The 27,732-nt window shown below is 39.6% G+C and overlaps 3 protein-coding genes across 4 annotated transcripts; 1 reads left to right on the forward strand and 2 right to left on the reverse strand.

The window, feature by feature from the left end:
• Positions 1-6,883: 6,883 nt before the first annotated feature.
• ccdc51 (coiled-coil domain containing 51) lies at positions 6,884-11,153 on the reverse strand. 2 transcript variants are annotated; one of them, XM_084928997.1, is made up of 7 exons: positions 11,045-11,153; positions 10,477-10,557; positions 10,196-10,397; positions 9,955-10,092; positions 9,674-9,838; positions 8,706-8,912; positions 6,884-8,125 (listed from the first exon to the last, which is right to left on the reverse strand). In XM_084928997.1, exons 2-7 carry the CDS (start codon positions 10,479-10,481, stop codon positions 7,562-7,564), a joined length of 1,281 nt encoding a protein of 426 aa, XP_084785123.1. In that variant the 5' UTR covers positions 10,482-10,557; positions 11,045-11,153; the 3' UTR covers positions 6,884-7,561. The 2 variants fall into 2 exon arrangements, with proteins under 2 accessions (XP_084785123.1, XP_084785121.1); XM_084928995.1 differs by having other exon boundaries at positions 10,196-10,403.
• An 18-nt stretch (positions 11,154-11,171) lies between these two features.
• tma7 (translation machinery associated 7 homolog) lies at positions 11,172-14,623 on the forward strand. Its single transcript, XM_084928998.1, has 4 exons — positions 11,172-11,284; positions 12,138-12,193; positions 12,755-12,842; positions 13,932-14,623. Exons 1-4 carry the CDS (start codon positions 11,269-11,271, stop codon positions 13,964-13,966), a joined length of 195 nt encoding a protein of 64 aa, XP_084785124.1. The 5' UTR covers positions 11,172-11,268; the 3' UTR covers positions 13,967-14,623.
• A 1,308-nt stretch (positions 14,624-15,931) lies between these two features.
• LOC146387397 (deoxyribonuclease-1-like) lies at positions 15,932-27,573 on the reverse strand. Its single transcript, XM_084928994.1, has 10 exons — positions 27,453-27,573; positions 23,556-23,641; positions 22,541-22,629; positions 21,854-21,934; positions 21,432-21,544; positions 19,645-19,757; positions 19,263-19,420; positions 18,911-19,007; positions 17,353-17,425; positions 15,932-16,999 (listed from the first exon to the last, which is right to left on the reverse strand). Exons 2-10 carry the CDS (start codon positions 23,634-23,636, stop codon positions 16,410-16,412), a joined length of 1,395 nt encoding a protein of 464 aa, XP_084785120.1. The 5' UTR covers positions 23,637-23,641; positions 27,453-27,573; the 3' UTR covers positions 15,932-16,409.
• Positions 27,574-27,732: the final 159 nt, after the last annotated feature.

Raw genomic sequence — 27,732 nt, forward strand, 5'->3', positions numbered from 1 at the left:
TAGCCTAGATTTGTTAATCTATTGATGCATGAGAGTCATTCATCGGGGTCCAAGTTGAGCATAGTCAGGATATGTATTTTCAGTTATCTGGCTAATGAGCATGGACACATCTACTGGCAGAGGGGGCAACTACAATAATAGAAACATTTGAGGAGGTTGAATACAGGTGGTTACAGGCGAAGACAGTGAGCGATTTAAAAAAACACTGTGCGGTAGATTAGTATGAAAAGCACTGAATGAATGGTTGTGCATTAAGATCTTTGGTGACTAAGAGTGGAAAAAGTGCTGTATTCTAGCTTAGATAAACAAGCATCAAATAGAAAAACAGAACTCAAACCAGCAAGTTTTGGATTAGGTCAACAAGTCCAGCCTTAGGCGATCACTGTAATCACTGTGTGTAAACACCGTGCTTGCATAATGCTAACATTAATAGCTTCCCACAAACACTTCTCTTTATCAGATATAAAATAAAAGAACAGGAGTTACATCCTGCAGTAAAAATCACAGCAATTAACAGGATGAGCGTATCTCATGCTGTTGATGAGACACACTTAACAAAAGTATTACAAACATAAAGCTAACAAAATATCAGCAGTTTTGTATTTCTACCGGTTTTCATGTACTCGGTTCAGTTATTGTTCATAAACCGTATCTAAAGTATCTGTAATAAAGTATAAAGCGTCTGTAAAAATGTCAACAAAAAGGGCGTCTGTAAGTTTAAGAGGTGCATTTAATAGAAACATGTGACTTTGCACATGTGTCAGTGGGCCAAATGTAGCCCACATCTGCAGTTTCCTACGAGTCAAATTTGTCCTTCATTGAAGTTGCTGAGTCAGTGTGTGTGTGTCTGCTGCAGCTCAGCGAGGTTCACCGACATGTCAGATGTGTCACATTTTGGGCTCTTCAGGACCACAAAACAACCTGCTGACGCCCACGTCAAGCCTGGTGGACTAGATGTTGCTCTAAAGAGCATTCACCAAACATCTGCCTGCTCATAACTTAGCCCACATGTGCCTGCTAATCAGGGCGTTACACCTCATGTAGGTTTTTTAGTTTTCAATTAGAAAATATATTTTCAGTTAATTTGAATTCAACTCTAGTTTTTCTTCTTTAAGGTGACTTAAATTGTTTTGTTTTTATTACATATTATGACTATAATAACCTTGACCCCCCCACTAGAAAAAAACACACTAGAAAAAAAGAGAACAATGCAATAATCAAGATAAATACATTAATTAATCATCTTTTAATAGATGCTACGTGCTGTTTGTGTTTATAGTCAAAGGTTTTCAAACTTTTCCACAGTGAACTATGCTATGAACAAGTCATTTTGTTTTTATCTCTAAAGCAATTGAGGTCAAACTTTTTACACTCAAACAGCAGTAAAACTTTTCCATCATGTTCCTTAAGTGATAAAACGGCAAAGAGAGCTTTTCAAGCTGTTTTAAATCATGTCACTGACTTTTATTGCAGTTGCACAGTGTGCATTTTCTCTGATACAGCTAGAGCTGGTTTGGGGAAATTTTTGTGTAGTGTCCACACTAATGCTGCATTAACATTGGCTGTGCAGAAGCAGCTGCCTATGAATCCCTAAGTGGAAATGAAAATTTTTAAAAATTGACGGCCTACATTTTTTGCTGATTGTAAAATCAGCAAAATATTTTGCGATAGAAACTGATCATTTCTAAAATATTTCATTTTTGTAAGTCTGGAAGTACCAGCTTGGATTTGTGGCGTGATGTAATGACCGCTGGTCTTTTTGCAGGGTTGCTGTTTGTGTATGTGTGTTAAGTGTTGAGATTACAGGAATTCCAGAAGACCAGGTCAGTGCTCTGCAGGGCTATTTGAATCCCTCCTTCCATGGCTTTGGCCCTGCTCCCGCTCTGCTCCACTCCTGTGACCGTCTCTTTGGTGTCCCAACACTGTCACCCAGTTTGGTCAGTTTGTCTGAGATTTCATTTTAATTTGCTTTTGCACATGCAACATGTATCCACGCACAACTTAATAGCATTAATACGGATTTACAAACATTATCATTTTGTGTTTAATAAATCTTTGATGATCCTTATTCTGACCTGACCACAGAATCAGTGTCTTCTATTCTAACCTCTCCACGTCCAAGGGTAGGATCAAAGCAGTGTCAAAGGATATCAGGAGCTGAATTAAAGGCAGTTCAATTCTTTTTAATGTACATAGCACCCAATCATGACAACAGTCACCTTATATTTTAAGGGAAGTTATCATCATCATTATTATTATTATTATTATTATTATTATTATTATTATTATTATTATTATTATTATTATTATTATTAGTAGTAGTAGTAGTAGTAGTAGTAGTAGGGCTAGTAGTAATCTATAGCAGTAATCTGCAGTGGAAATGTCTTTGCTGCTTTCCTGTGTCTGGGTTTCCTCTGTATCTCATGCACAAGGCAAAGTGATAGGTGACCTTTTTTTGGCTTTTTTTGACAAGGTTGAGGGTTTTCATCATTCTTTTTTATCTTCACCTGATTTTGAATGGATGGAAATGAGCCTAACAAAAGTGGAGAATGATAGGAGAGAGGCTGTAGGACTGATGTACCGAGAGGGAAAGGGACAGATCATAGTGAATTTAAAGAAAATTTGAAGAATTCAGGCAGACAGATTATTGGATAAATGCAGTGATGTAAAATTTTGAATGAGACTATTTCGACACTGTAGGAAAACAGAGAATAGAGCAGCACGAATAGCTCAGCCATGTAAAGGAACAGAGACGAGAGAAAATTGATCTTCCTTGTTGAATTTAAATACAAATTTCCCTGCAGTCTGAACCTGAAGAGTGTTTTTGCTGAAACTAATTCAAACAGTTGATGTGGCATTCAGGTAGTTTTTAGGAGAAATTGGAGATTTGACTTTCAACTGATTTTGCTTTGAGTTTCTTTAAGGTGATCCGTGCGGTTCAGAGTCTTGCTGAAATGCTGCTGGTTTCTGTCATTGCGTGCTGTCACAAAGAGCAACCCTTCAAATTGTAGCATTATCGTTTAATGCACTGTTCTAAACTTTATTCATGAATACTGACAAAAATCTTCTAAATGTATTTAATGTTGGCTCAAAGTGACGACACTGAAAGCCTAAGTTCACAAACTGTGAGTAAAATGGTTTGTGCTCCTTCTTTGAGTGTGACTCGCTGAAACCAAAACGCTGCAGTTCAGAGGACAGTGCAGTGAAATCGTTTCATCAATAAAGAACAGATTGTGAGTTTTCTCTCTCTCACACAGAGTGGCTGAAGTGGGTGACCTGGATACCGCTATCATGTGAGGAGGCACGTTATTGGACTTTTCCCTCCCCCTCACATTATTCGGAGCCCTTCACTGTCTCTGTTCCTCTTCGTCCTCCTCTCTGTTTATTGTTTTACTTGCATTCTCGCTCTTTCATGCTCAGTTTGATATATTTACATACTGACAGGCAGTGTTGGTCAAGTTACTTGAAAAAAGTAATCAGTAACTAATTACTGATAACTTCCCCCAAACGCGTTACTGCCCATCTCTGCTGACAGGTTTACATTTCCCCCCTCTTACTGTGCTTTGGTTTTAATTTCAAAATCAGGTGAAGAAATAAATAATAACAGAGAAATAAAGAACTGAATTAATGAAAAGATATAGCAGAAAGGTGGGAGGACAAGGAGTGAGGTCGCACTATCGTGAGATTATAATGACCTAAAATAGGTCAGGAAGGGTCGACACTTGTCTGAGAACTTTTGGAATTTGCCTCAGAGAGAATGTTTGATCTTATCAAGTTTAAGAAAAGACACTGTGCCAAGGATGCACTGTGTGTGGGAGTGGGCACTGCTGGAAATTTGCCAATCATTTCATTCTGCTTTCATCTAAATTTTACACAGCGTCTTATCTTGTTTGGAACTGGGGTTGCATGTATGAAGCATTATGAGACCATATCATTTACATTTTTTGTCATGCTACATGACTGAATGAGGCACCACTGAAATTCCAGCTTTAGCTTCAATTCCAGCATCAAAATTATGAGTATTCGTAATTCTGAAGATAGGAATACTCCAACCATTTTTGCCAAACTGTCAATCTGAAATGTATCCATAGGCTGTTTTACAGGCTGGCCTCTGGACTCGTGTTGTTTTTGTTTTTGTATGACAAGATGGCACCCTGTAAGCTTGGTTAGCTGGTTGATGAGCTGCACAGGTAAAATGTACAGACACAAATAACTGATAATTAGTGCTAAATAACAGGTGGACAAACTGAAGCACATATTTCTGAGATGGCCAGTACTTCACAGGAAGTCATGTTATTATTCAGACAATTCTATTTAAAATGCCCCAAAATAGAACAACAGCACAAACACGGCGGTGTTCCCACTTTTCAGCATGTTCCATGAAGCCATTTCTAGAAGACAGAAGGATGTAAACTCATCATGAGGCTGCTGCTGCCTTGAGAGAAACTTGTGATGGCATAGTTTCAAGGAATAAAGTCAAGCATACAATATGTTTGCTGTTGAGAGACTTTCAGTCACGAGAATAGCACCGTGATGCTTGGATGTGAGTCTTTGAGACCTTTTTGGCATGAAGTCAGGAACAAGAAGGGAAAAGGTCAAACACTATAGACGTTCTCCTTACAAAGTGAGCATCACACTTCTTTATGCATCTCATCTTTATTTTGTGGTGTTTTTGTGATACGATTCAATTTGCTGCTGCAACACTGCAATTTCAAATTTTACTGAGATCTTTGCGTGTTAACAGATGACCCAACATGCACTGAGTTTTAAGCGCTGACACTCTTTCCTCTAAGGAGGAATGTTTTGTTTTTGTTTGACACATTCTTCTTCCTCAGCACCTGTGTTTTCCACCATGCTCAAATGTCTTCATTTCTCTCTGGGATTCAGTTTGTTGTGCAAGAAGCAGCTAATGTAGCCCCAGTGAGAGGTCTGATGAGCTCACTCCATGAATACTTTGTTTCTAAGCCAAAAGTCTTTGCCACGATTAAAATTTTAATCCTTTTCAGCCCAAAATATTTATTGAGCTTCAAAGAGCTTAAAGAACAAGTTTATTTTCCAAATCACCATCAACATTAATCAGTTAATAAAAATGAGTGTGTGTGTGTGTCCTTGTTCTAAATAAAGACCAACACCTGCTGCAGTAGATTTACAAAGAGACGCGCCAAATGTGGACGCGTGAACATGCAAACTTTCCTTGTTTCCACAACACGTGACATGCTTTAGCTACAAGGATTTATTCACAGTCGCTTTCATTTTTAAAAGAGAAAGATAATGCGCGCAAACCAGTTCTTCCAAACAAGACTGGGAAAAAACAAACTTTGTTTGTTTTGTCTGTGAAGGTTTCATGAACAATGCTTCAGCAGTTAAAGTCACCAGAAGCAACACTGTTAGAATAAATTCAGACCAATAAAAAAAGTTTTATTTTGAACTGTGACTCGTGCAAAGGCCAATAATAAAAATATAGAGCTGGTAATGAGCATAACAGGTTGTCTTTAAGGACTATAAGGTCATTCAGGGATAAGCGTCCCCTTCCTTGAATGAGCACAATATGCTGTGCAGCGATGAAAAGCAGCGTAATAGCGGCCTTTCCGACTTGTTCAGCAGACCGGAGAAAGTTGAGAGCAGCGTGCTCCATCAGTGTTAAGCGGCTGCCCCCTACTGGTGACAGAGGGCGTTACACATTAAGCCTGAAAGTTTTGTTTCAGAAGTTTTAAAAGCTGATCTGCGACAGATGTATAACTTAGGCTTTCTGTGTGTATAAAATGTCGTTCTTCATAAAGAATTTCTATGTTTGCTGTGATGAATGATAACAAACTGAATATATTTGTATTTAGTGTTATTATTCAGACATAAGAGCCATTTAAAGACAGCTTTTCTTTCACGAGTTGTGCAGGTAAACAAAGGAAGACAGACATTCAGTATTAGCCTGTAAATCACTCTCTGCAACAGCAGTTTCTTCATATGGATGTTTAATAAACAGGGATCATCGCTCAGTTCAGCACACATCATCAGCTACACAACAGCCTGACACCAACATGACGGCACACGGGTTCAAGTACTGGAGAAGGTTAAGAGGGTGTTACACTGCAGTGCATAGGTGTGGCTGTTCTCCGGTAAATATTTAGTTTTATCTAAAGAACAAAAAATATATTTTGAAGTCCATCTCAGTGACTTTTCTCATGCTAATGAAAACACAGTTCTCATTATTGTTCGTTTCTATATTTATCCTCATCTTAAACACAATATTATGTCCCATGAAATCAAAGATACAGGTTTTCTGATCTAAATCTAAATGAACATGTCTTACCTTACATACTAAAATTTCAGCTCCCTTCAGTTTTCCGTCCTGCTTTAGCTTGGAGGTGAATGCCAGTGGTGCAATCATGACCTGTGATGTGGTCCCTCTGAGGTTCAGCTGGTCAACTAACTACATCCAAGGCTGACGAGTATAAGGCTGAATCAAGATGCTGAAAACTCACATGGCACAGCAACCACCTGGCCCCACATCTGATTATGTCCCATTTCTACTTCTGTTTGACGGTGTTGACAGCTACAAGTCTTGTGAGAAGGCGGCATACAGAGAACAAAGTACAGAAAATCTGAACTCTTGCACGGTAAGATGCATTTTGGCAGTTTTTTCTGATTTATAATTAAAGTATAATGGAAAGATAAGTACATAGGATATATGCACCACAAAAGGGTATTCAATACCAGCCTTGAAGTTATCATAATTCATAAAGCTCATTGTTTATCTAACTCTGTCTTTGTGGTCCACTCTTACTGCCGTTGTAGCATTATTTTCAGCTACAGCAGGCAGCTGATTTCAGAGGAGAAAGCTCTCAAGTGTATTGACCTCCTTAGTACCAAAGACCACACAGAGACATTTAGAAACCAGCTTTTAAAAGTAGTGGAAAATTTAGCAACAAAAGACACGAGAGAATGAACATGGGTAAGAATCAGGAATAATAAGGCCCCATGAATGTGTCTGTATCAGCTAATCAATCAACCCAAGTCACTTAAACAATGTGCTGGAGAACTTGAGTCAGACTTACTATAGTTTTGTATCTGTAAAAGTACAGAATATCACATCAGTTAATTTTTATTCTTCAGAAGTCTACCTTTTACTTATTCTTTCATTTAAACCTATATTGCTAAACTATAATAACCCAGACTCAAGTTTCTTGCGGGTATTTGTTGAGAAGTCTGATTCAGCGGTTTGTTCAGTTTAGATTACAACAACTAAAAATGATGTTTGTTATGTGGGATTCTTTTCTAAACTGCTAAACATGACATTCACATATACCAACAGCGCTCCTGTTTATCTGCCAGCTTGAGATCAGTGAATTTTAAGTATTTAGAAGCAGTTAAAATAAGTCCTCAGCCTCATTAGTGCAGTAAGCAGCAGAGGTAGATAATAAACCCAAATCAACACCTGCAGCCGGTTTATTAGATAAACCGAGTTCACTGCGGTTTGTAATTTGCACTCATTTGTTCAGATTATTAGTCCCAGTGCCCGATAGTGTTCCCGTACATTTACATATTCAAACTGGAGGTATCGTATCTAACCAGTTCCTCTGAGCAGCAGGTAGACAGCAGAGATGGTGATGGCAGTGGCGGTGTAGGCAAACACTGCATTATAAAGATTGGTGGTCCTGATTTGTTCTCCCAGAGTCCTCTGAGTCTCCTCCAGACTCCCCACCACTGCCTCAGACTCAGCTCTCTCTGGTCTCTCATGTAGCAGCTGACCAGCTTGTGTCTGAAGCTGTGGTTTGGTCTCCAGCAGCTTCCTCACGGTTGACACTTCACTTTCAACTTTCCCAAGCCCTCGTTCCAGTTGTCCCAGTTTTGGTGGCAGGGACTCTAAGAGGGACTCGGTCCTTTTGCTTCCTGTGTGGAGATCTTTTAAGGCTGAAACAGACACAGAGGGCGAGTGTGGGGCTGTGCCTTCTTTGTCCTGGTGAACAGCTCTCCTCTGTGTGAAGGTTTCACTCAGAGCAACTCTGAGACTGTCAATGAGCGTTCGGAGCTCGTCCTGCTGGGAGCGATGGTTTCCAGCCTGGATTTTCAGGGCTTCCTGCAGGCTCTCTGGACCTTTCTGGGCCTCCAGCAGCAGATTCTTTAGCTCCTGCAGAGGAGAAAAGAGAACGTATATGAGCTGAAATAACTGCTGTCTTGGTGAGGATCAGATAAAGGGAAGTGTTAATTACAGATGGGTGACATATTAAAGGAAAAACCTACATTAAGGAGGCTAGTCCAGTCATTTTTCTAACTTAACCTGTTTTTAAGTCCAAAATTGGCCTCATGAAGGCTCTCTTAAAGGAACATGGCAGTAGGTTTTGCATGGCAAACCTTCCAGAAACAGGAACTACAGTGCTATTGGGTATGGGTATAGTTCCTGAGAAAGTCCACCACTTACTCTGTTTCACTCGCAATTTCAACAACGCTTGTCAACTGTTCTCATTCATCTTTTTCATTTTCTTATTTCTTGTTGGCATTTATAACAGTAAAGCTAAAAACATTAATAAAAAATATGAGACACTTTTCAAAAACAGGTACAAAGCTTCACATTGTTGTTAGTGTTTAGTAAGACCCTGAGTTTAGGGGAGGGTGTTGGAACAGTGCCAGTGCAGTTTTCTTCAGGTAAAAAAAAAAAAAAAAAAATCGGTGCACTGAATGAGGTCCCCTAGTGTAGCACCCCTCCTCACCTGCAGGCGGACTCGGTTCACGTATGTTGACCCCATGACTCCGATCAGGGCTCCGAGCACCGAGCCAATGATGGACCAGTTCTTGGTGCGTTCCGCTCTCGTCCTCTCCTTCTCGTGGCTTCCTCTAACGGCCACAGAAAATAAAGCAAACTTCTCCCTCTCTGAACCCTCTGCGTTCTCGTACGCTGTCCGGAGGCGGCGCTCCTCCTGCAGTGACAGAGAGGTGGGGTTAAATTCAATCTTCTTATCCGACATCATTAACCTCCTAGGACCTGGCGTGCACATATGTGGACATCACACTTTGGGTTAATTAGACCAAAATACTCAATTTTGCTCTACAAGGGCCTGATATCCACTTACGAGGAAACTATCGAAACTTTAAACGAATGTCCTCATATGTGGCTCTCATTTTTCTTAGAAACCAAAATCAGGTAAAAAAATAAAAATAAAAACCTGGTAATTCTTTGTTCTTACATTCATTGGGTCCCAATACGCCCAAATATCAAAGAGTAATTAAAAATGCATGCCATGGAGGAGTTCGGGTCTTAGGAGATTAATGATGTATGATTGCATAATGTGAACTGTGATTAACTCAAAATAAAAGCACTTCTACTTCCTCTACTGACCTCAAACCAACTATAAAACCTAAACCAACAGTTGATGGACCACGTGTTGTTAAGGAAGTCTTGACCTCAATTAAAAATAAATTAAAGATTTGTTTTTAAATCCATGCCTAATAGTCTCCAACAAACCAGTGATGCCCACAGTACGGTATTTAATTTTATTTCTTGTCACTCATGGCAGTAAAGTGAATCTGTGTGGTTTTTGGACTGTCTGTGAGATTTTGGTTTGTTTTAAACAAACCATCTGAAAAACAAATTACAACAAAAGCGACATGAAATTTAAGACATTTCATTTTTAATGACTCAAGGACATGGGTTTTGTGTATTTTAATAGCTTCAGCTCACTTGTAGGAGTTTGTGCTCCATTGTGGCCAGTTCCAGGTAGTGTGGCTCCTCCCTTGAGACTCTGTCCAGTCGGTCTCTGATCTCCTTCAGCCTGCCCTGCTGAGCCTCCAGGCTAGCATGAGCCTCACGAACTATCCCTCTGGCCACCATGAATGCTGCCTCAGCCTGGAAAACACAAAGATCTGTCAGAGAACTGTATAACAAGCACCTGACATTCCTTATTCATTATTCACGAAGTCATGTCGGCACAGACTAAACTTGGACGCCGTGTTTTTACTGACCTCAGTGACCTTTGTCTGAGCCTCGCGGACCTCATTCAGCCCCACAAACTCCTCGTACTTCTCCCACCAGTGGTTTACTGTGGCAGTGGCTGCTTGAGCCGACCTCTGACTCCACTGCCGCCCAAACTCACCTGCATGCTTAAAGATAAAGAGAAGAGAGAAAAAGGATGACAGTGTTCAAATTTGTTTCATTGTGTTTTGAAGTTCTGTTGTTACAGTAAGAAGAAGATCCTTTTTGTACCTGTAAGACAGTCAAGGCACGCTCCTTCAGAAGCTCTGATCCTTTTTTCCCTTCAGAAGGGGAAGGCTTGTTTGGAGGTGGTGGTGGTGATGAACCAGGCTGATGGAGAGCACTGTAGGTTCGTACCTGAGTGAGTTTGCCAGGCAGTGAGTAGCGGGACAGACAGCATGAGCCATGAACCCAGAGATAGATCTGAGCCCCTCTGTACCTGACATAGTAAAGATAACATTAACCAGTTATATTTACAATCAAAAATACAGATACAATGCTCACACCAGTACCTCATTGAGCAGAGCAGCAGCAGTACAGGTTAAGAATAGTCAGAGATTGACCGTCACAGCAGCCAACACTGTAACAGGCACCTGGGAGAATAAAGGGAAAACAATTGAATTTGATTAACTGTCAGCTTTATAAGATTTGTGGCATCTTGCATAAGGCAGTCAGCAGGGGGTGTGCTGTTGTAGAAGACAGACCATCTAGTAATATGGAGCTTCTTCAGATAACTTTTAAACTTCCCAGAAATCCTGCTTAGTAGTAGTGGTTATAGGCACGCTTTCAAAGGCAATTCAGGCACAGTGAGAGCTTAGTCTGCCAATAATAAGTCAAACTCGTTCCCGGTGGGTGCAGGACCTCACGAGCACTGCACTTTGTCACAGATTCGGTTCAAAAAATGTCTGGATATCATTTTAAATATATCAAGAGTACTTTTCCACCAAGGTTACCTACTTCCTAGCTAGCTAGATGTTGCTCCATGTAGCTACCGGCTAGCTGACTTTTCATAAGTTTTAAACTGTTTTGGGACTCCGGTGATACTGTTATGTACAAAGCGATATAACAGAGTAAACATACCCGTTTTCTTCAATTATGTCAGCGGACGCATAAGACACGAATTACGTTTCTTTAGGGTAACAGCATTGTAGCATATTGATGTCAAAAATTTTCTTTGAGACAGGCAACAAGCGGTCATTCTATTTCCGGTTCAACGGGGACCTAACAGCGCGGATTAGCAAGAAGTACCAGTTGTCTTCGCAGCAGACTTTCCTTTCCTTTAAATTTTATAACAAGCTGTAACCATGTCTGGAAGAGAAGGTGGGAGATTGCTTCATTTGAGATTCGTCTGTAAAATCTGCACACCTTAAAAGATACTGACGATTTTCAGTTTAGCACGTTTATAGTTGGCTAATGCTAGCTGCCGCTAAAGATAACGTTTTCTCTGACCAATCGGCAGTTAAAATCTGCCATATTACGATTTTTTTTCTGTTTTGGGATATAAATACGGAAGATAGAAGATATTTTCAGGCCATTTTTAAATTATTGGGACTGAATGGACCATTCGGCTTATAAATATTATCTCAGGCAACAGACAATATAAACGAAATCTTTAAAATTTTATATATATTTCTTCGTCTTTCTTCGAATAACCCGTGGTGGTAACTAACGTTTGTATTCGAGGCTCAAGGTTTCGCGGTCATCTGGCTGCCATTTAAGTTAAAGCAGATTTTAAGGAGTTTAGGTTAATTTTTTTTCCAAGCAAACAATAAAAAAAAAGTCAAGAACGCTGTGTTATTTGAATGACATAACTTGGATCATATTCCTTCGTATATTTCATTTTTATTCACTGGCTATTGTTTATTAGATATTGTAGATTTAGTTATATTTTACATTTTATTTTCATAACAAGGTAATGATTGTTTAAACTTAGTCAATTTATTTTAAAGAGAAACGTTCAGACATTATAGTCCATTGTTATAGAATGTAGTTTTCCCCACCGTTTTATTAGTATATTTTTACTTTGTGGATCTGTTCTTTAAATACGTTTGCCCAGCTTAGGTTTTCATATTTTGTATCTACTTATTGTATTATTTATTAATTTACTTTTATAGTTCTAAGTTTCATTTTGCTCTCACTGTATTTATGTATCTATGTAAATTTTATTTCTCAGGAGGTAAAAAGAAACCACTGAAGGCTCCCAAGAAACAGAACAAGGACATGGATGACGTATGTATCTGGCTCTTTTCCCCCCTCACCATAGACTGTGTAAAACATTTAATATCAAGCCTCTAAATCATTTGCATCCCTTTGTATTCAAGATAACATGGATAAGAAGACATTTACATTGCATCATTGCAATATTTTATACATTTCGTTTTTGTTTATTTTTTAAAGTAAAGCTGTTTTCACAGATAATTTGATACATAAACTTTGATGTATGGATCATTTCGCTAACCCTTTCTGTTTTTTGTGATCTACTTTGTCATTTAATTCTGCTTTAGTAACCTGTATTAATGCCCATTGAAAATTAGAACTGGTGATAAAAATGTATTCCTTAACTTGTTGATAACAAAATCAAATCAAATCATGTCATTGTGTTACACAACCCAGTGCGATGTCTTCAGGTGTCAGCTGAGAATCTGATAAATGGAAATCAGATGAAATATTAATTTTTGTTATTTGACTGAAGGGAAGAAATACTCAGAGGTAAATGTCAGCTGTGGCTTGGAATGAGCTGAGCATAAGACAGAAGCGTAGAAAGATTTTAAATTGTATGTGTCTCCGTAGGATGATGTAGCCTTCAAGCAGAAGCAGAAGGAAGAACAGAAGGCCCTGGATGCGTTGAAAGCCAAAGCATCAGGAAAAGGACCTTTAAGTAAGAGCTGTGTTTATATTTTTAGTTTGTATTTGTAAAGAACTATGCACAAAAACAAGAAGTGAAGAAATGCACCAGATTTATGTACTCCCGCAACTACTGCTACACTGCTCCGTGATCAGGTGCACACAGGAGTGATAAAATGCAAAATACATACTCAAAGCACAAGTTACAAGTGGAGTAATATAATACATGAATAATACCAATAATACCTGAAAACCTCCAGCCCCAGTCCCACGCACAAAAAACAAACCAAGAAAACCCACACACTATAAAACCTTTGTATCTATATCCACCCAACATTCAATCACCAGACCATCCCACGTATATAGAAACAGAAAAAATCCGGATCAGGTTGAATTTATTAATTTTGTTTCGTAATGACAAACCTTACATATTTCCAAACATACACATCATGATGTTGCAACCCAGCTGTGGTGTTTCAATAACTGATACGTTACCAGCACAGAGTGAGAGTCCAGGAATACAGTGACTTCAGCAGAGTGCTGAGCTGTCACCTGCAGGATTCAGGTGATCTGTCAGTTTCTGTAGCCATTTCAGTTTTCAGGGTTCACTTTTTGCAATTTTCTTATTTCCGTCCATAGACTGCTTTCAGATGTTTGTCAACTTGGTAGCTTAACCTTGAGATCCGAATTTGGACATTTCTTACCATGGCTACAGTGAAAGCCTCAGGTTAGCCCTGGCGTTTCACTGTACAGCATGTACTTTCTCTGCAGGTCATTAAACTGAAACAAACCCCAAACTTGCAGCAAATTTAGTCCAAAGTAGACCTCATGTCTCTCTGATGTTTGCATCTCCTTTAAAATTCAAATATTTTATACTTTGTTTATGCTATTTTGTTTTGATTTCAGACTTTTTATAAGCATGCATGCCTTTATGCAGTGATCTCTTCTTTTAGAAAAAATAAAGTAAATTTATGTTATTGTTTGAGAAAACCTCTAATTTTAAAGTCTTTCAGTCATCAATATATTTTCAAACTTGAAAACTCACTGGTCACAGTTGTGGGTGCAGTTTTAATTAGATGCTTTCTAACACCCAATCTTTTTGTTTGCTTTCTCTCTCTTTCAGCTGGAGGTGGCATCAAGAAATCTGGGAAGAAGTAAAACCTGAGCTGCTGATTTTTGTTTGATCCTGTTCTCGCTTCCTTCGTCTTTTTGCTGAAAGACTACAGTTTGTTTTGCTCGTTAAAAAATAAACCGCATCAAACTCAAAACCTGCTCGGGTGCTCAACCTTTAGTGGAGTAGTACAGGGAATAAATTTAACGATGTTAGGTTTTCAAGGACAATGGCCCTCCAACTGTGATGTTTCACTCATACACACAGATCAGCCACAAATCATTATTGCGTGGAAGCGTTGGCAGTGGATCTCTTTGGGCTCTTTCTGCCCATCGAGCCTGATTAGATTGAGGTCTGGGTATTTTTGGAGGCCAGGCCAACACCTTCATGTTTCTTAAGCAGTTTTTGCTTTGTGTATAGTTCATTGTCCTGCTAGAGGAGGCTGCTGCCATGCACCAATGTTTAGGTAGGCGATGACATCCTGTTCTAATGTTGTGACTGATCAGCGTATATTGACCAATATCTTTAAATCTAGTTATAGAAATGAAGGCCTGCAGCTTAAGATGTAGAAGGACTGTAAAACTAATGTCCACTGCATTTTGTGTCCATATGAAATTTCTAACCATCACAAACCAGCCCAAGTCCATGAGTTTTGTTATCTTGTAAAGAGGGAGATGCCAATAAAGTTTTTTGTTTTTAATTAATGCTTGTTATTATTTGTTCTTTTTAAAAAAATTTGGTAAGAAATCACTTAAAGCTTAATTATCAAGCTGTGTTTAAAATAACAGTTGTGATGAAGCTTTATTTGAAATGCTATTAAAATGTTTAATCTGTTTCTGGTTTTATTAAATTAAACAACAGCACTTTAGGACTGAAGAGACAACTGAAGTGTTGTAGTTACATACAGATTAAACAAAAAGGCACATACATGCTTGTAGCATTTTTTTCAACTCAATGTTTCTCATTTAGCAATAGAAACTGCTCTCAAAGTATGTATATAAAAGATGTTGCTTCAGTCTAAAAAGTGAAGCCAGTGCAGACATGCCTGGAGTATTCTAATAGCCAACAGGGGGCGGCAGAAAGTGTAGTGATTGTATAGGATTATAAAGGAAAGCGCTCACTGCTTTTCCTTTTTGACCTTAGTAAATACTTTAATGAGTTCATGGCCGCAATTGGTAGTTTCAAGTTTCACTGAACACGATATGTTTATTTTGTAAATTATGTTCTCCATTAATGTGAAAAAGCTACGCTAGATCACTCGATTTCATGTTAAGATCTACCGCGTACTTGTGACTTTGGTGAAAGTGGTAGGCAATAGCACTTTGCAAATCAATGGATGATGTCACAGTGGCACACCTTCCGTCTTTCATCTATACAGTCTTTGAAAGCTACAACCCTGTTTATTAAACCATAAGTTAGACTCTAGCTAACAATTATAAGTAATGCTGAGCCTGAGAACAGATGTGTTAACGCTATTGTATGAAATCACTTTTCCAATATTTACATCTCCTTTAAAGTAACTCTTATCTTGTGGATTTTGTTGTCCCAATAAATACATAGTATAAATTGTAAAATTGTGATTTTAATATTTATTTCAATTGTGTCGTGTTAAAAGCATAGCTTCACAGTCAGTTTTTTTTAATGGGTAATATATACAATTTTATTACAGTAGAAAATTTTAAAATATAAATCTTAAAGGGGACTGAGTGACAAAAACTAAATCCCTGTGATAGGTTTGTAGCATAAACCTATTCGCGGGAACGTTAAGGACAATTTAATTACACAGCAAAGCAAGACACGAGTAGGCAAAGTTCTTCATGTTTCTCGTGCACGGGAGAGAACTGGACAAACGCCGTTCCTTCGCTTGACCCCAGTTGCTCTCATCTGCTCCCCCGTGACACTGCTCTTTTATTGAGGTTACATGAATATGCATAGGTGCATTAACATACGACGTATACATACACACAAAGAGTACCTTGCCTGTGCGTTGTGTAAGTGTGTGTGTGTGTGTGTGTGTGTGTGGGGGGGGGGTCAGAGTGTGACCCCCATAAACAACTTCCCTAACCCTGCTGGTTTGGAAGTCCAGCAGTTCATCTAAACAAAAGCCACTTAGACTAAAACAGATATAGACAGTTTATCCTACCATAAAACAATAAGAGAAGGTATGACCTCTCCCATGCTCCCAGAATGTGGGTGTGAATGCCAGAACACTCTGGAATGCACACCAAGCCTATGCAGACTGCCAAAGATCACACATCCTATCATTACACAATCGATTATACACCTCTAAGCACATATGGTTAAATATTTCTAAGCATAAATGACAATAAACAATATAAATCTAACACCCTGAATTAGAAAAAGAGTACAGCTCAAATGAGGTCAACCGACAGGGACAGCAGGTTATACTGCTGAACTCGTCCAACCCAAAACAAAAACAAACATAAACAAACGCATCACAAACTTCACATCCTCAAACACAGAAACGACTTAGTCATCATCCTCGTCAACATCATTTTCATCTTCGTCATCATCATCCTCATCCTCATCGTCTTCATCCTCATCATCGTTGTCAGCTGATTCCGCCTTCTTGGCGCCTTTGAGTCTGTAGGCAGCAACTTCCATCTTATATATCTCCTTCAGTTTGGCGTACTTGGCCTCATAGGGGGCCTTGTCTGTGGTACTCATCTTTTTCCACATCTCACCAAACTTCTTGGCGATGTCAGTGATGGAGATCCCCGGGTTATCCGCCTTGATCTTTTCACGGTGTTCAGAGGTGAAGATCAAGAAAACAGAAGGTGGCTTTTTGGGCGCGTCGGGGTCCTTCTTCTTCTTGCCCTTCTTGGCACCTGCAGGTGGTACATAGGACTTCATCTCCTGGTCATACCGGAGCTTGTCATTCTTGGCCATCTCTTCGAACTTTGCCTTCTCCTCAGGTGACATGGACGTCCATTTTTCTGAGCACATTTTGGAAACCTCTGTTAATATTACTTTGGCTCCTCGGTGCTTCTTCTTGTGCTCCTCATAGAAGTCCACAACAAAGAATGCGTAGGTGGGGTTTTTTCCTTTCGGCTTTTTGGCTGCAATTAATTTGTTCTAATTAATTAATTTTAAACATGTTTGTATGTATAAAATATTTTCTTTGAGCAGAAAGTTCATATCACACTTTGAACATGTCAGGAAAAAAACAAATTCTGCATCAGTTGATTTTGAACTCACTCTCTGAACATAATCTGCATATATTCAAAGTAAGCATATCTTTCTAACAAATGTCTAAAACGTGTGTAAGTTTTATTTTTTACATTTTTGGGAAAGATTTAAAAAAAAAAAAAAAACATTTCTTAATAAGAATGAAAAACTGACTTCACAATTTTAACAGGTCTTGTAGTATTATGGTACATAAGCCTTGGATATGTATAAATATCCTGCTTACCGTTTGTTTCATCTGTCTCAACTATGGACTTCAACTCAACCTCCACTGGATAATGGTCACTCACTTTCAGAGCCTGCAAAAGAAGCAAAATGTACTGATTAATAGTTTTTGAACAAATATCGAGGTCTAGCTGAATGTCCCCATGAATCAGCGGTTTGTGCATTCCAGTGACGTCATGGGGTATGTTGTCTGGGGTTTCTGCTCTTGCTAGGGTCTTACAAAAGCAAAATGGTGTTGGGTGAGGGGCCCAGAGAGTGTTTCACAAAACCCTATGAGGACACACTCAAGGGACAAGTTTACCCTCCTGGGACAAGGTTAGGTCTGGGGTGAGAGCTTGATGCTGTGCACCTGGTGTGCAGGTTCAGCCTGAAGAGGCAAAACCTAATGACAGTGTCATGATCCTGGGCCATGTTGGCCCAGCATTCTTAGTTTTCGTGTGTTTTGGGTTTTGTTCTTTATTTATGCCCTAGTTTCTAGGTTGTTCTGTTAAGATGTTCCTTATTTGATTACCCCCTGTGTGCCCCTCTGTGTATCTGTGAGCCCTCGTTTCCCCTCCTTGTGTTTTATTCCATGTTTTCCCCAGCCCGTTATGTCCGTGCTCTCCCCGTGCTGTCTCTCCTCCTGTCTGAACCTCGGTGTGTACTTCCTGTTTTACTTTGACAGTCTCCCGTCAGTGTTGCTTTTACTCCTGCCATGTCTTGTTATGATTATCAGTGTCACCTGTGTTCCCCGTGTGCTCCCACTTCTCTCGTTAACCCTCTGTGTATTTATGTCTGCGTCTGACTCAGTTCTGTGTCGCGTTCTCCCTCATTCATGGCTGTGTGTTTCTCTGTGCATTACGTTATAGTTTCCCAGTTTAGGTTGTATGGTTTTTCTCTCCAGCAATAAAGCTGTGTTTTTGAGTTCATTCCTGCCTCCGTGAGCTTGCGTTTGGGTCCTCATCCTGCCTGCACACAGCCGCAAACATGACAGACAGTATGGATACTTTCCATACTGTCATAATGACAGTATGGATACTTTCCATACTGCAGTGGTTTACATTTTCAAAGACAATGAGCTGACAGGCCAAGGGTAGAGTCTTTGTCAAACCCAGGTCATAGAGTTACCAAGGACACTTGAAAAGAGTGACTGTGACACTGTTAATAATTTACCCTAAAGTTTTGTTTGTAAGAATAAAGGTCCCACGTCACTGAACCCTCTCTGTTTTTCTCCCCCTATAAAGACAAGTTGAAAGCTTGCTGATTTTCAACATTTTTGTGGCCATTGATTGACGGCCTCTTAGGAATTTTAATTAAAGCCATAACACCGTACCGCAACTGTACTTTGGTACCGTCTTTAAGCAACCATGCCAGCTTTTACACACCGAGTTCTGTTTTTCATGTCCAGCTATTTCAGTGATCTTTAAACAGACTGAGTGATGTGACAAAAACACAATTATCTGCCTTATAATTTAGTGTCTAAAACCCTTCTGACTAATCATATTCTACGTGTGATATTGCAAATAAGGCAGAGAATATAAGAGTAATTCATTTGGTGAAAAGCATTAATCAAAACAGACCTGCTTATAATCGAGATTAAACTCCTCCATGAAGTTGAAGGCTTTTGCAGATTTTTGTTCCACAGCATTAAGCATGTCATCTCTATAGACCACGATTCTTAACACAGATAGGGAAAAAGGCTTATTTTAAAAACCCATAATACCAAATTTAAATACATAATTAGAAAAAAGTAAGAACATTTAGCACCACTCTATTTTAATGTGGCAAAACAAAAGAATCTACTCCTCTTTATTTCAGATAATTTGAAGAAACAGCGTGATGTGTTTATTTTCTTGCTGACGAACAGATCGATACCAGTCTCACGTCTGTCGATTCAAAATAAAGCTGCAGCCAGCAGCTGCTATGCATTACCTGTCATAGGTGTTGGTGTTACTGGTGCTTGTTGTAGTGTCCACGCCATCTCTAATCAGCCAGTGGAAGTTCTCGTCTTTACGAATGCGAATGTTCTTCATGTCATGGTTGGAAACGAACAAGCCGTCTGCATTGAAGTCACCCAAGATCATAATGTTCTGCAGCACAGACATGAAATATTTGCACTTGAGTGTTTTGCTCTAACTCCTCAATATATATCCGTTTTGTTTTCCCAGTTTAGTGGTTGGATTGGTTCATACGCCTTTTACTACACAACTCTGTCAAAATCTACAAATTTTCACAGAAGTATGAATTCCTGCTTTCTCTGTTGTGCAACCAACCCAAGCTACAAAGCTTTAGACACTCTCTAACTTCTCCTTACATCAGTATTCCAGTCCGTCTTAACAAACATGACGACATCGTATAGTTCATTGAGCTCCTTCACAGCGTCCTTTGGTTTGGTGTGAACTGGGATCATCACCAGGTCCTCCACAACTACAGCGAGAACACAAATACACACAGTTTACATCCATGATTCAGTAAAAGGACTAGATGTTACAGTCCCTGATAATGCATTGCTTTAAATGGAGAGACTCTTGAGGGATCTCTGTTATGAGGAAAGGCAGCCCAGAAACTTTGCCAGCAGCACACATCGTTGTGTGACTCAACTTTCGGTCTTTTACCCAGGCTTTCTTCCTTGGTTAGGTTTAGGAATTAGAGATCTGATCTAGATTATCATATTAAAATTTGGGACACATTGTCAATTGTGGACCTTGGATTCATTGGGTGTTTCGGCCATTATCACTAAACACCCTCATCCAAGGAGGCCCTGCCAGGTTGATCAGGCCCTGGAGTGTGTCACTGGTTTATGTTAAATTGTTATTTCTCTTCTTTCTTCTGTTTAGTTTTCTACAGTTTATTTTCTGTCTATTCACTGCAACTGAGAAATAATACTTACCTCTATAGCATTTATGGAGCCTCACTTCTTCAAAGGGATAGAAAAGGTGATAGAGAGAAGTAAGACAAGAGGGACAAGATAGGAGAGCTTTCCACACCTCCCCGCCGGATTGGGCTGTACGCTCTACCTCCCCACTGCCTCCCAGAAAAGGGAAGAAGAGCAGAGGGGAGAAGAGGAGAATATTTATTTTCTCTCACAGTTAGCTGACTGCCTTAACTGCCCAAGTGATGTCAGCCCTTTTTAGCCATAGCCAGTGACTGGTCCTCTCAGCAGTGTTAGCTAGTTCTCTTATAGCCTGCCGTTGCGCCTGTCCTCTGATCCCAATCTCTCTAAGCAGTTTGGCTGTTGTACTGGCAACAAAGCCCCTGGACCCCACTTCCACCGGGCGCACCTTGATCTTCCAGCCTCTGTCCTCTGCCTCAACTGCCAAGTTGGCATAGCGCAGCTTCTTCCGCTCAAATGCTTCCTCAATTGCTTCCTCCCATGGTACCGTCAGCTCAATGACGTACGCATATTTTTGAGAATTAGACCAAAGGACGAGGTCTGGTCGCAGAGTAGTTGTTACGATCTCTGTGGGAAAAATTAGCCTCTGATCCAAGTCCACTTGCATCTGCCAATCCCTGGCAACCTTCAGCGGGCCCAGGTCCGGGGCTGAGGGGCTTGTCCTCAGCTTGTCTCCCTCCCGGACAAATGTTGATGAAAACTGATGCTCCTCTTGGTTCGTGAAAGGTTGAGCATTGATGGATTTCCTTTTGCACTCAACTTTCTCGGCTAGACACCTGAGGACCTGTTTGTGAATTTGTGCTTGAGTGTATCTGGGACTGTACACAGGGGGCAGGACTACATTCTAGTCTTACTGTTTATTTACATTAGTGTAAATTAGTTCAAATTATTGATTGCCTTTTAATAACATTTATGAAATAATTATATATTACTTAATTACCCTAAGGTTAAAACCAGCTGATTTTCTCTCCATACAAATACACACTTCCCCATAATGTGTAAACAGATTTAGGTTATCACAGCTTTAAAAAAAAAAAACCTGGACCAGAGACTCATCTGTACATCCAGGTTACATAAAGGTGCAGCCAACAGGAAGGCCACAGAAGACATAGTATCAGCTTTAAAGTGAGCTGTTACACTGATTACACACAAGCTTAACTCCCTGCTGATCCTTGCATTACTTTGTTTCCATGACAAACATATCCTACCTGTATTGCTGCGGCTTAATTTCAGGATGTAGGGGTCTCTGTTAATAACATCTTTTCCTGTTGTTGCCTCTTCATTAAACTGCTCATGGTTCACCAACGTAACCACATCCCTTCTACACACACACACACACACACACACACACACACACACACGCACACGCACACACACACACACACACAGTGTGGATGTTAATAATATAGTCATTTCAACTGTGGCTCTGAGCAATGAAACACTGTCCACCTGCTTCCGTTTGCATGGAGAAGCCAATCTGAAGAAAGTTTGCTTAAAGCAAGAGGGCTTTAAGGAGAACTGCACCAAGGCCCGGCAGAACTGTGAATCATGCAAAGCTGCTCTAGTGAGTTCAAGAATAAAAATTTGAAGCTGCAAATGAACAGGATGTGTGCTGTCATTGAACTCTCACTTGTAGATGAACATGAACTGCTCCTTGTAGCGTGTTCTGCCCTGACGATCACTGATTTTATAAGTGTATCCCTCGTGGACTCTGAGAAGATATAAGTTGAGAGAAATTTTGTATAATTCTTTAATTTTGGTCCATTAAATCATGTTATGTCTTCTGATTCTCTGAAAATAATTGGTTCAGGATGAATGTGCAACGCTTTAGTGAAACATTACCTTTTCATTTAACACAAAAAGCAGGTCAAAGTTGAATTTTTTACATTTATTCAAACTTTATTTCCAAATTACATTTTGCCTGACAATAAGATGAACATGACCAACAACATAAATTGTTAACATCAGCAGTTTTTAGTGTTGTCATTGCAGCTGTCACGCTATCAGACTTTAATACATGATTATTGAAGCTGAAAGAATTCCTGATAATAATATTATTGCATAATACTATTATACAGATGCTGCCAATAAGTGTGCTATTTAAAAAAAGGAAATATACCATTGTGTTTATAATACACAAATAACTTCAGAAGTAACTGTGTAAATAATCTTTAATGTAATAATCCTTAAAAATCTTAATAATTTTTGGTTATCATGAGAAAATTGTTATTCTTTGGGCCACCATCATCATGCTTAAACACGAGCACCCTAAATGATAATAACAGTGATGATGCTAGAAACAAAGCATTTAACTTACTTGTTGAGTTCTTTCATGAAGATTTCTATGGACTCTCCACTGGCGTCCACCACCTCCAGGATCAGAATGATGTCATATCGAGACACAATCTTTGAAACAGAGAGAAAAAAAAGCTGAACTGATCAGATGCGTTACTACCTTAAAGATAATTGTTCAGTTAAGAAAAATATTTACAGATATTTAAGATTTAGCTCTTCCAGATATGTAGAATATAAACTGACATTTTTCTATGTTTTTAAAAAAAATACTTATGTAAATATTCTGAGTTGCAACAATAAAGCTGAAGAGGTATCAAAAAAAGACAGCGATGGGAACAATCAGAGAAATGCTGAGTGACTTAAATTGTGTGGTTATAGAGGTAATGGTGGTTCTGTGAATGAAGGGCAAGCTGCCACTGAGCGTGGTTACTTGAAAGGACAACAGGCCAGTGGATCCACGTTTAAATTAACACACTCTGATTGTGTGTTTGCTATTGTGGTTCCTAAACAGCCGACACTCAGGGCGGCTGACCTGTACAGTGGCTTGTTGACTAAATATGAAACAGATCTAATACAATAACAATAATAAAACATGGGTTTAAGCAAAGAATTGGAAATGTAACCTCATCACCAGAATAAAAGTAAAGTAAAAACCAGTGATTCAATGATACAGCAAGAAACCACAAGTCAAAATACAACTTACTCCATGTATTTCAGTATATTTTCAGATGCATATATAGGATTACATTTTTACTTAAACAGTGAGTCCTGATACTTATTTTACCACTTTGCAACTCAGCTATTTAATAGAAAGTTTTTATATAATACTTAATTACTTAAATACTTAATAATTGGTAGGAGGGCTGGACTACTTTTCTACATTGTTATCGCCCTCGGTCTTCTTTCCGTGACAAAAAGCCAAAGCTTACTATTTTGTCACATGATCAGACATTTTAATGAAAGCAGCAGCCAGACCTGCAGGTCATTTACAGTTTTGTAAGGTGAAAGTATGTGTGGGCTTTTATACTGGTTATTACCTTAGTCAGGATTTTGAGGACATCAGGATCTGACACTTTCTTTATTCCAAACTTCTGAATGTTAAAAGATGCTATTTTCATGATGGCTGCAAAAAGAGGACAAGCATATCAATCAGAATTATTGTCTGAAGGCCAAGAAAAATTCCCAACAGATTTTCCCATTTTTCCAAGTGGACCATTATTGCTTTTGCCATACTGGTCCACTTGATTGTCATAGTTTGTTCGATCTACCCGAGCACCCAGCCCCGGACACTGAGAACCACCAACGGGTGGGAGCATCAGCCACTTGCAGCGTAGTGGGGGAAGATAGGCATTGTATAGGAATTTCTTTTACTTATGTATTAATCACATTATTTTATCGTATAACGCCTTGGTGCCACTGGATTTTAACATGTCTCACACTCATACAGTAAGACAAATGGTGGGGGTCTAGTAAGGACGTTGGGGGAAGCAGACAACTCCACAGGAAGAAACTTTTGTCTCTTTGAGGACTCTGGGAGGTAGCAAGGGAGTGTGAACCTTAAGGTGTGAAACAGCTGTGTACTGCCTTTTGTTCCTGGAGAAGGTATTTAACTGGGAACCATGTTAGGCTCAGTGAGACTCTGCTGACCGTCTGCCCCGCGGTCATGCAGGCTCTCCACCAACTTGGTTCAACTGTTCTTTGTGTTTTGATTAAAGAATGTTAGCTACAGCTCACCGCTCGTCTGCAGGCTTTATTTAATGGAAAACTTCCACAACAGCATCCACACCTGGGGGGAGCCTGACATGTTCACAGAGAGGTGGAATCTAAGACCCAACCTGGCACAGACACAATCATGCATTCCCACCATCACGCAGACATATACTCATCCAACATGGAGGCACACAGAACTAAACACTGCACACACACTCATACTCCCCAAAAATACTCTGTACCCCAAGATCCAGGGACCCCCAGAAGAGCAATCCACCCCCAGACCCAGGAAATGGTTCCATTTACTCTGGGGTGGAGACAAGCAGACTGCCCCCAGTCCTGCAGCAGCAGGAAGGCCCAACAGCCCAGACCGCAACCAGATGGCCAGCTCCTTCTCCTGCACCCTGCCCCAAATGGCACACAGAGAATGGGGTTATGAAGACCCCATACCAGGGGCATGGTACCAATGACCCTCTGTCAGATAGCAGCTGGCCTCAGCACGGCCCCTCCTGAGAACCCTCAATGTCTACATGTATTTAAAATTGAGAGGTGGGCACCTGCACCAGAGGTGAGGCTGAATAAACCCACTCTGGGCAGCTTTCCAAATCGGCTTGCCTGAGGCCTTCATGAAACACTACAAAGTTCATATTTTCTGCAAATAACCCATGTTTTTTCCCCACAGGACAATATAAATGTTTGATAGAGTTTATACAACAGGTGTATTCACCTTTATGGAGAAACTGATAGGATGGACATAAATACATAAAATAATTAATGAAATCAAGTATGAAAGATTAACCTGAAATAAGTAAAAGAAAATCTTGTTCAGACTCCAAAATACATGAATACATTTTAACCTGTTTTTAAATTAGTGTTTGATTAAATCAGATGATTTTTTTCTGTGTTTATTTTTATTTTTAGTCGAAATTTATCTTTTGATTTTAATTTTTCTATTGCATTTGTTTTTCTTATTTGAGGACCTTTCTAAACAACATTAAACATTTTGGAGCTTTTTTTTTGCTGCTGCTGACGTATTTTAACAAATCAGTAAGCTCTTCTCAAAATCCTCCCCACTGAGATCCCTCACATTAGTGTGAGGAACGAAGACAGGAAACCTGTTCTAACAGGTTCAGTCTACGTCTTTACAGCACTGCTTTCCAAAGCCCCGTCTCCATTGAGCTGAGTCTATACCTGCAGCTTTACATCAATACTGCACCTTGAATACTCTATCAGTGACTCATATACACTTTGTCCTAACCCACGTACCAGCCAACAAATGTAAAAGGAAATTAAAGGGTTTACTAGAAGTCAAAACACAGTGGGTGTGACACTGACTCCAGTGATGCCTTTTCCTGCCAGATATGCTCCTTATAGAAGCAGCTTCTTCAGTTTAACCATCAGCTGTAGGGAGTTTTAATCATTAGAATTAAAGGACCTAAGCCATCATATATGGTTTTAAATAAAGACTTCAGGTCATGTACAAAGAATGTTTACGACCTAAACACTTTCTACCCTTTCATCAACATGACATTAATCAGAGATGATACTCCTAATATGCTCAAACCTTCCATTTGCAAGGTGCAGCCAATCAGAAGAGAAGTTGAAATAACTTGATTCAGACAGGGGATGAACAGAGGAGCAGCACCGAGGCTTAGCACAAAATAAATATGGATTATTTTTAACTGAATCATGCAAAGCTACACATACAAGAAGTAGTTGATGCGTCAGCTCAACAACAGTCTAGAGAATCATCTGTACTGTGACTGATACTTGCACCTGACATTTACTGTGCTTGTTGTGTCTTTTTAACTACATTTATTAAACTATGTCTAATATGTGTTTCCTCCTTCAATTTATATAACTATTTTGATTGTTTAACTTTGTTACTCTAGTGTTTCTTTCACTTTGGTTCGTTCCATTTATAAATCTATTCTGACAAAGGCTGCATTCAGTTTTTCTTTTGGTATAAACATAATACTTTAAGTACACAAGGACAAGTTAGAATACCTCTAAGTAAAAAAAAAAGTTAGGTATGTAAGCACAGAAAAAAAAAACGAGGCAGGTGTCTTGTTGTGATAGGGTGAGGTGCTCATCCTTTCAGGACTGCCTCTGAGCAGAGTTGGTTTTGGGTACTCGACTAGCCTGCACGCCTCCTAGATGTTTTGGGCATGTCCAAGTGGAGCAGACTGAGGACACGCTCTGCAGAATACATCAGCTGACTTGGGGAATCCTTCGAAATGCTGGAGTGTGTGGCGGGGAGAAGGAGATCTGGGGAGGCTCAGACTCAGCTAATGGTGGAAAACTAATAAACAAAATAAAGAATGAACAGTTGTTCACAGGCCTGGGTATGAGTCCACACACATCAGGGTGGATATTAACTGTCAGTGTTCCCGCCCTGGCGCCACTTATTGTTTCCAAGTTGTGGTTTAACAGAGCACAAAAAATGTTGTCTGACTGGTTTGCTTTTGTGCTCCTATTTAGAAACCCGATCAGAAGAGATTGCAGCAGATAACAGCTGCAACAAAGCAAGCAACCTCAATCCTGATGATGTTTTGGTAAAAACTGGGAGAAGCTCAGGGATTCGAATCCACTGAACGCCTACCCTGAGGCACCCCTGAGCAACGTACTGTCCCTACACACTGCTCCCCAGGCGCTGCATTGGTGGCTGCCCACTGCCTCACTGTGTGAATGGGTTGTTTGGTAATTCTAGCCCTGAACTTGAACAAATAAAGCTTGACTAATAAGCCTCATAAGACAAGGCTAATACATCATAGGCGTGATCCAGGTCTGACATCATGTTTCATCTATTTTTTTTTCACAACAGCTGTTATTTGGGATCTTAAACCCTAAATCCACACAATGACATAAGTTTTCTTGGTTTATCGCATATTAAATAGCTGCTTTTCTTTCTGTCCCTAGCTGTGAAATGGTGTGGGACACAACAAAAATACAAAAAATAAACAATAAACATACATCCAGCAGCTTACTAGAAGCTTCAGGTTTCACTAGTTTCACTCATCTTTTAGCCTAACATTAGTAAATGTCAGTAATCTAAATTAAAAAATTAAGAATGTGAGCTCTTCTGCAGATAAAAAGACATTCCAGGAGAAGCAGACTAATCTAAATGACTCCACCATCATTTTCTAAATGAAAGAACCAGGTTACTTTATTGTCGATATGTAAAACCACTGTGAGGACAAACAGACCGAGAAGTTGTTCCTCACCTGCAGGAGGAGAAGAATCTGCTGCTGCTGAGAGGAGGGCCGTAAACCAGACGTATTTTTTCGAAAGCAAGTAAAACTTTCTTTACTTCCCAATCTAGACTTTATGTTCTTCCTTCAGCCCTAGGGACAAATTACTCTACAGAGAGTGAACACAGACAATATGATTGGTCGAAAGCCAACCAATAGACAGTGGGACAAAAAAAGGCTAAACAAGTTTCCCTGCCTTGTAATGATTTCCTGCTAAATATAGAAAAACACGTTCTGTGCTCTGATGTTAGAA

The sequence above is a fragment of the Perissodus microlepis genome, chromosome 5 (assembly GCF_051167445.1).
Source record: "Perissodus microlepis isolate ML-2025 ecotype Zambia chromosome 5, ASM5116744v1, whole genome shotgun sequence".
In the NCBI taxonomy this organism is placed as follows: Eukaryota; Metazoa; Chordata; class Actinopteri; order Cichliformes; family Cichlidae; genus Perissodus; species Perissodus microlepis.

Coding starts and splice junctions, on each gene's coding strand:
- ccdc51 (XM_084928995.1), bottom strand. Junction 9,839..9,954: donor CTCAGACAAAGGTCACTGAG/GTCAGTAAAAAC, acceptor TGTGTTTTCCAG/GCTGAGGCAGCATTCATGGT. Junction 8,913..9,673: donor TGGAGCACAAACTCCTACAA/GTGAGCTGAAGC, acceptor CTGTCACTGCAG/GAGGAGCGCCGCCTCCGGAC.
- tma7 (XM_084928998.1), top strand. Junction 12,194..12,754: donor AGAACAAGGACATGGATGAC/GTATGTATCTGG, acceptor GTGTCTCCGTAG/GATGATGTAGCCTTCAAGCA. Junction 12,843..13,931: donor ATCAGGAAAAGGACCTTTAA/GTAAGAGCTGTG, acceptor TCTCTCTTTCAG/CTGGAGGTGGCATCAAGAAA.
- LOC146387397 (XM_084928994.1), bottom strand. CDS start 23,636: ATGAAAATAGCATCTTTTAACATTCAGAAGTTTGGAATAAAGAAAGTG. Junction 22,630..23,555: donor TCCTCAAAATCCTGACTAAG/GTAATAACCAGT, acceptor TCTGTTTCAAAG/ATTGTGTCTCGATATGACAT. Junction 21,935..22,540: donor TTCATGAAAGAACTCAACAA/GTAAGTTAAATG, acceptor ATATCTTCTCAG/AGTCCACGAGGGATACACTT.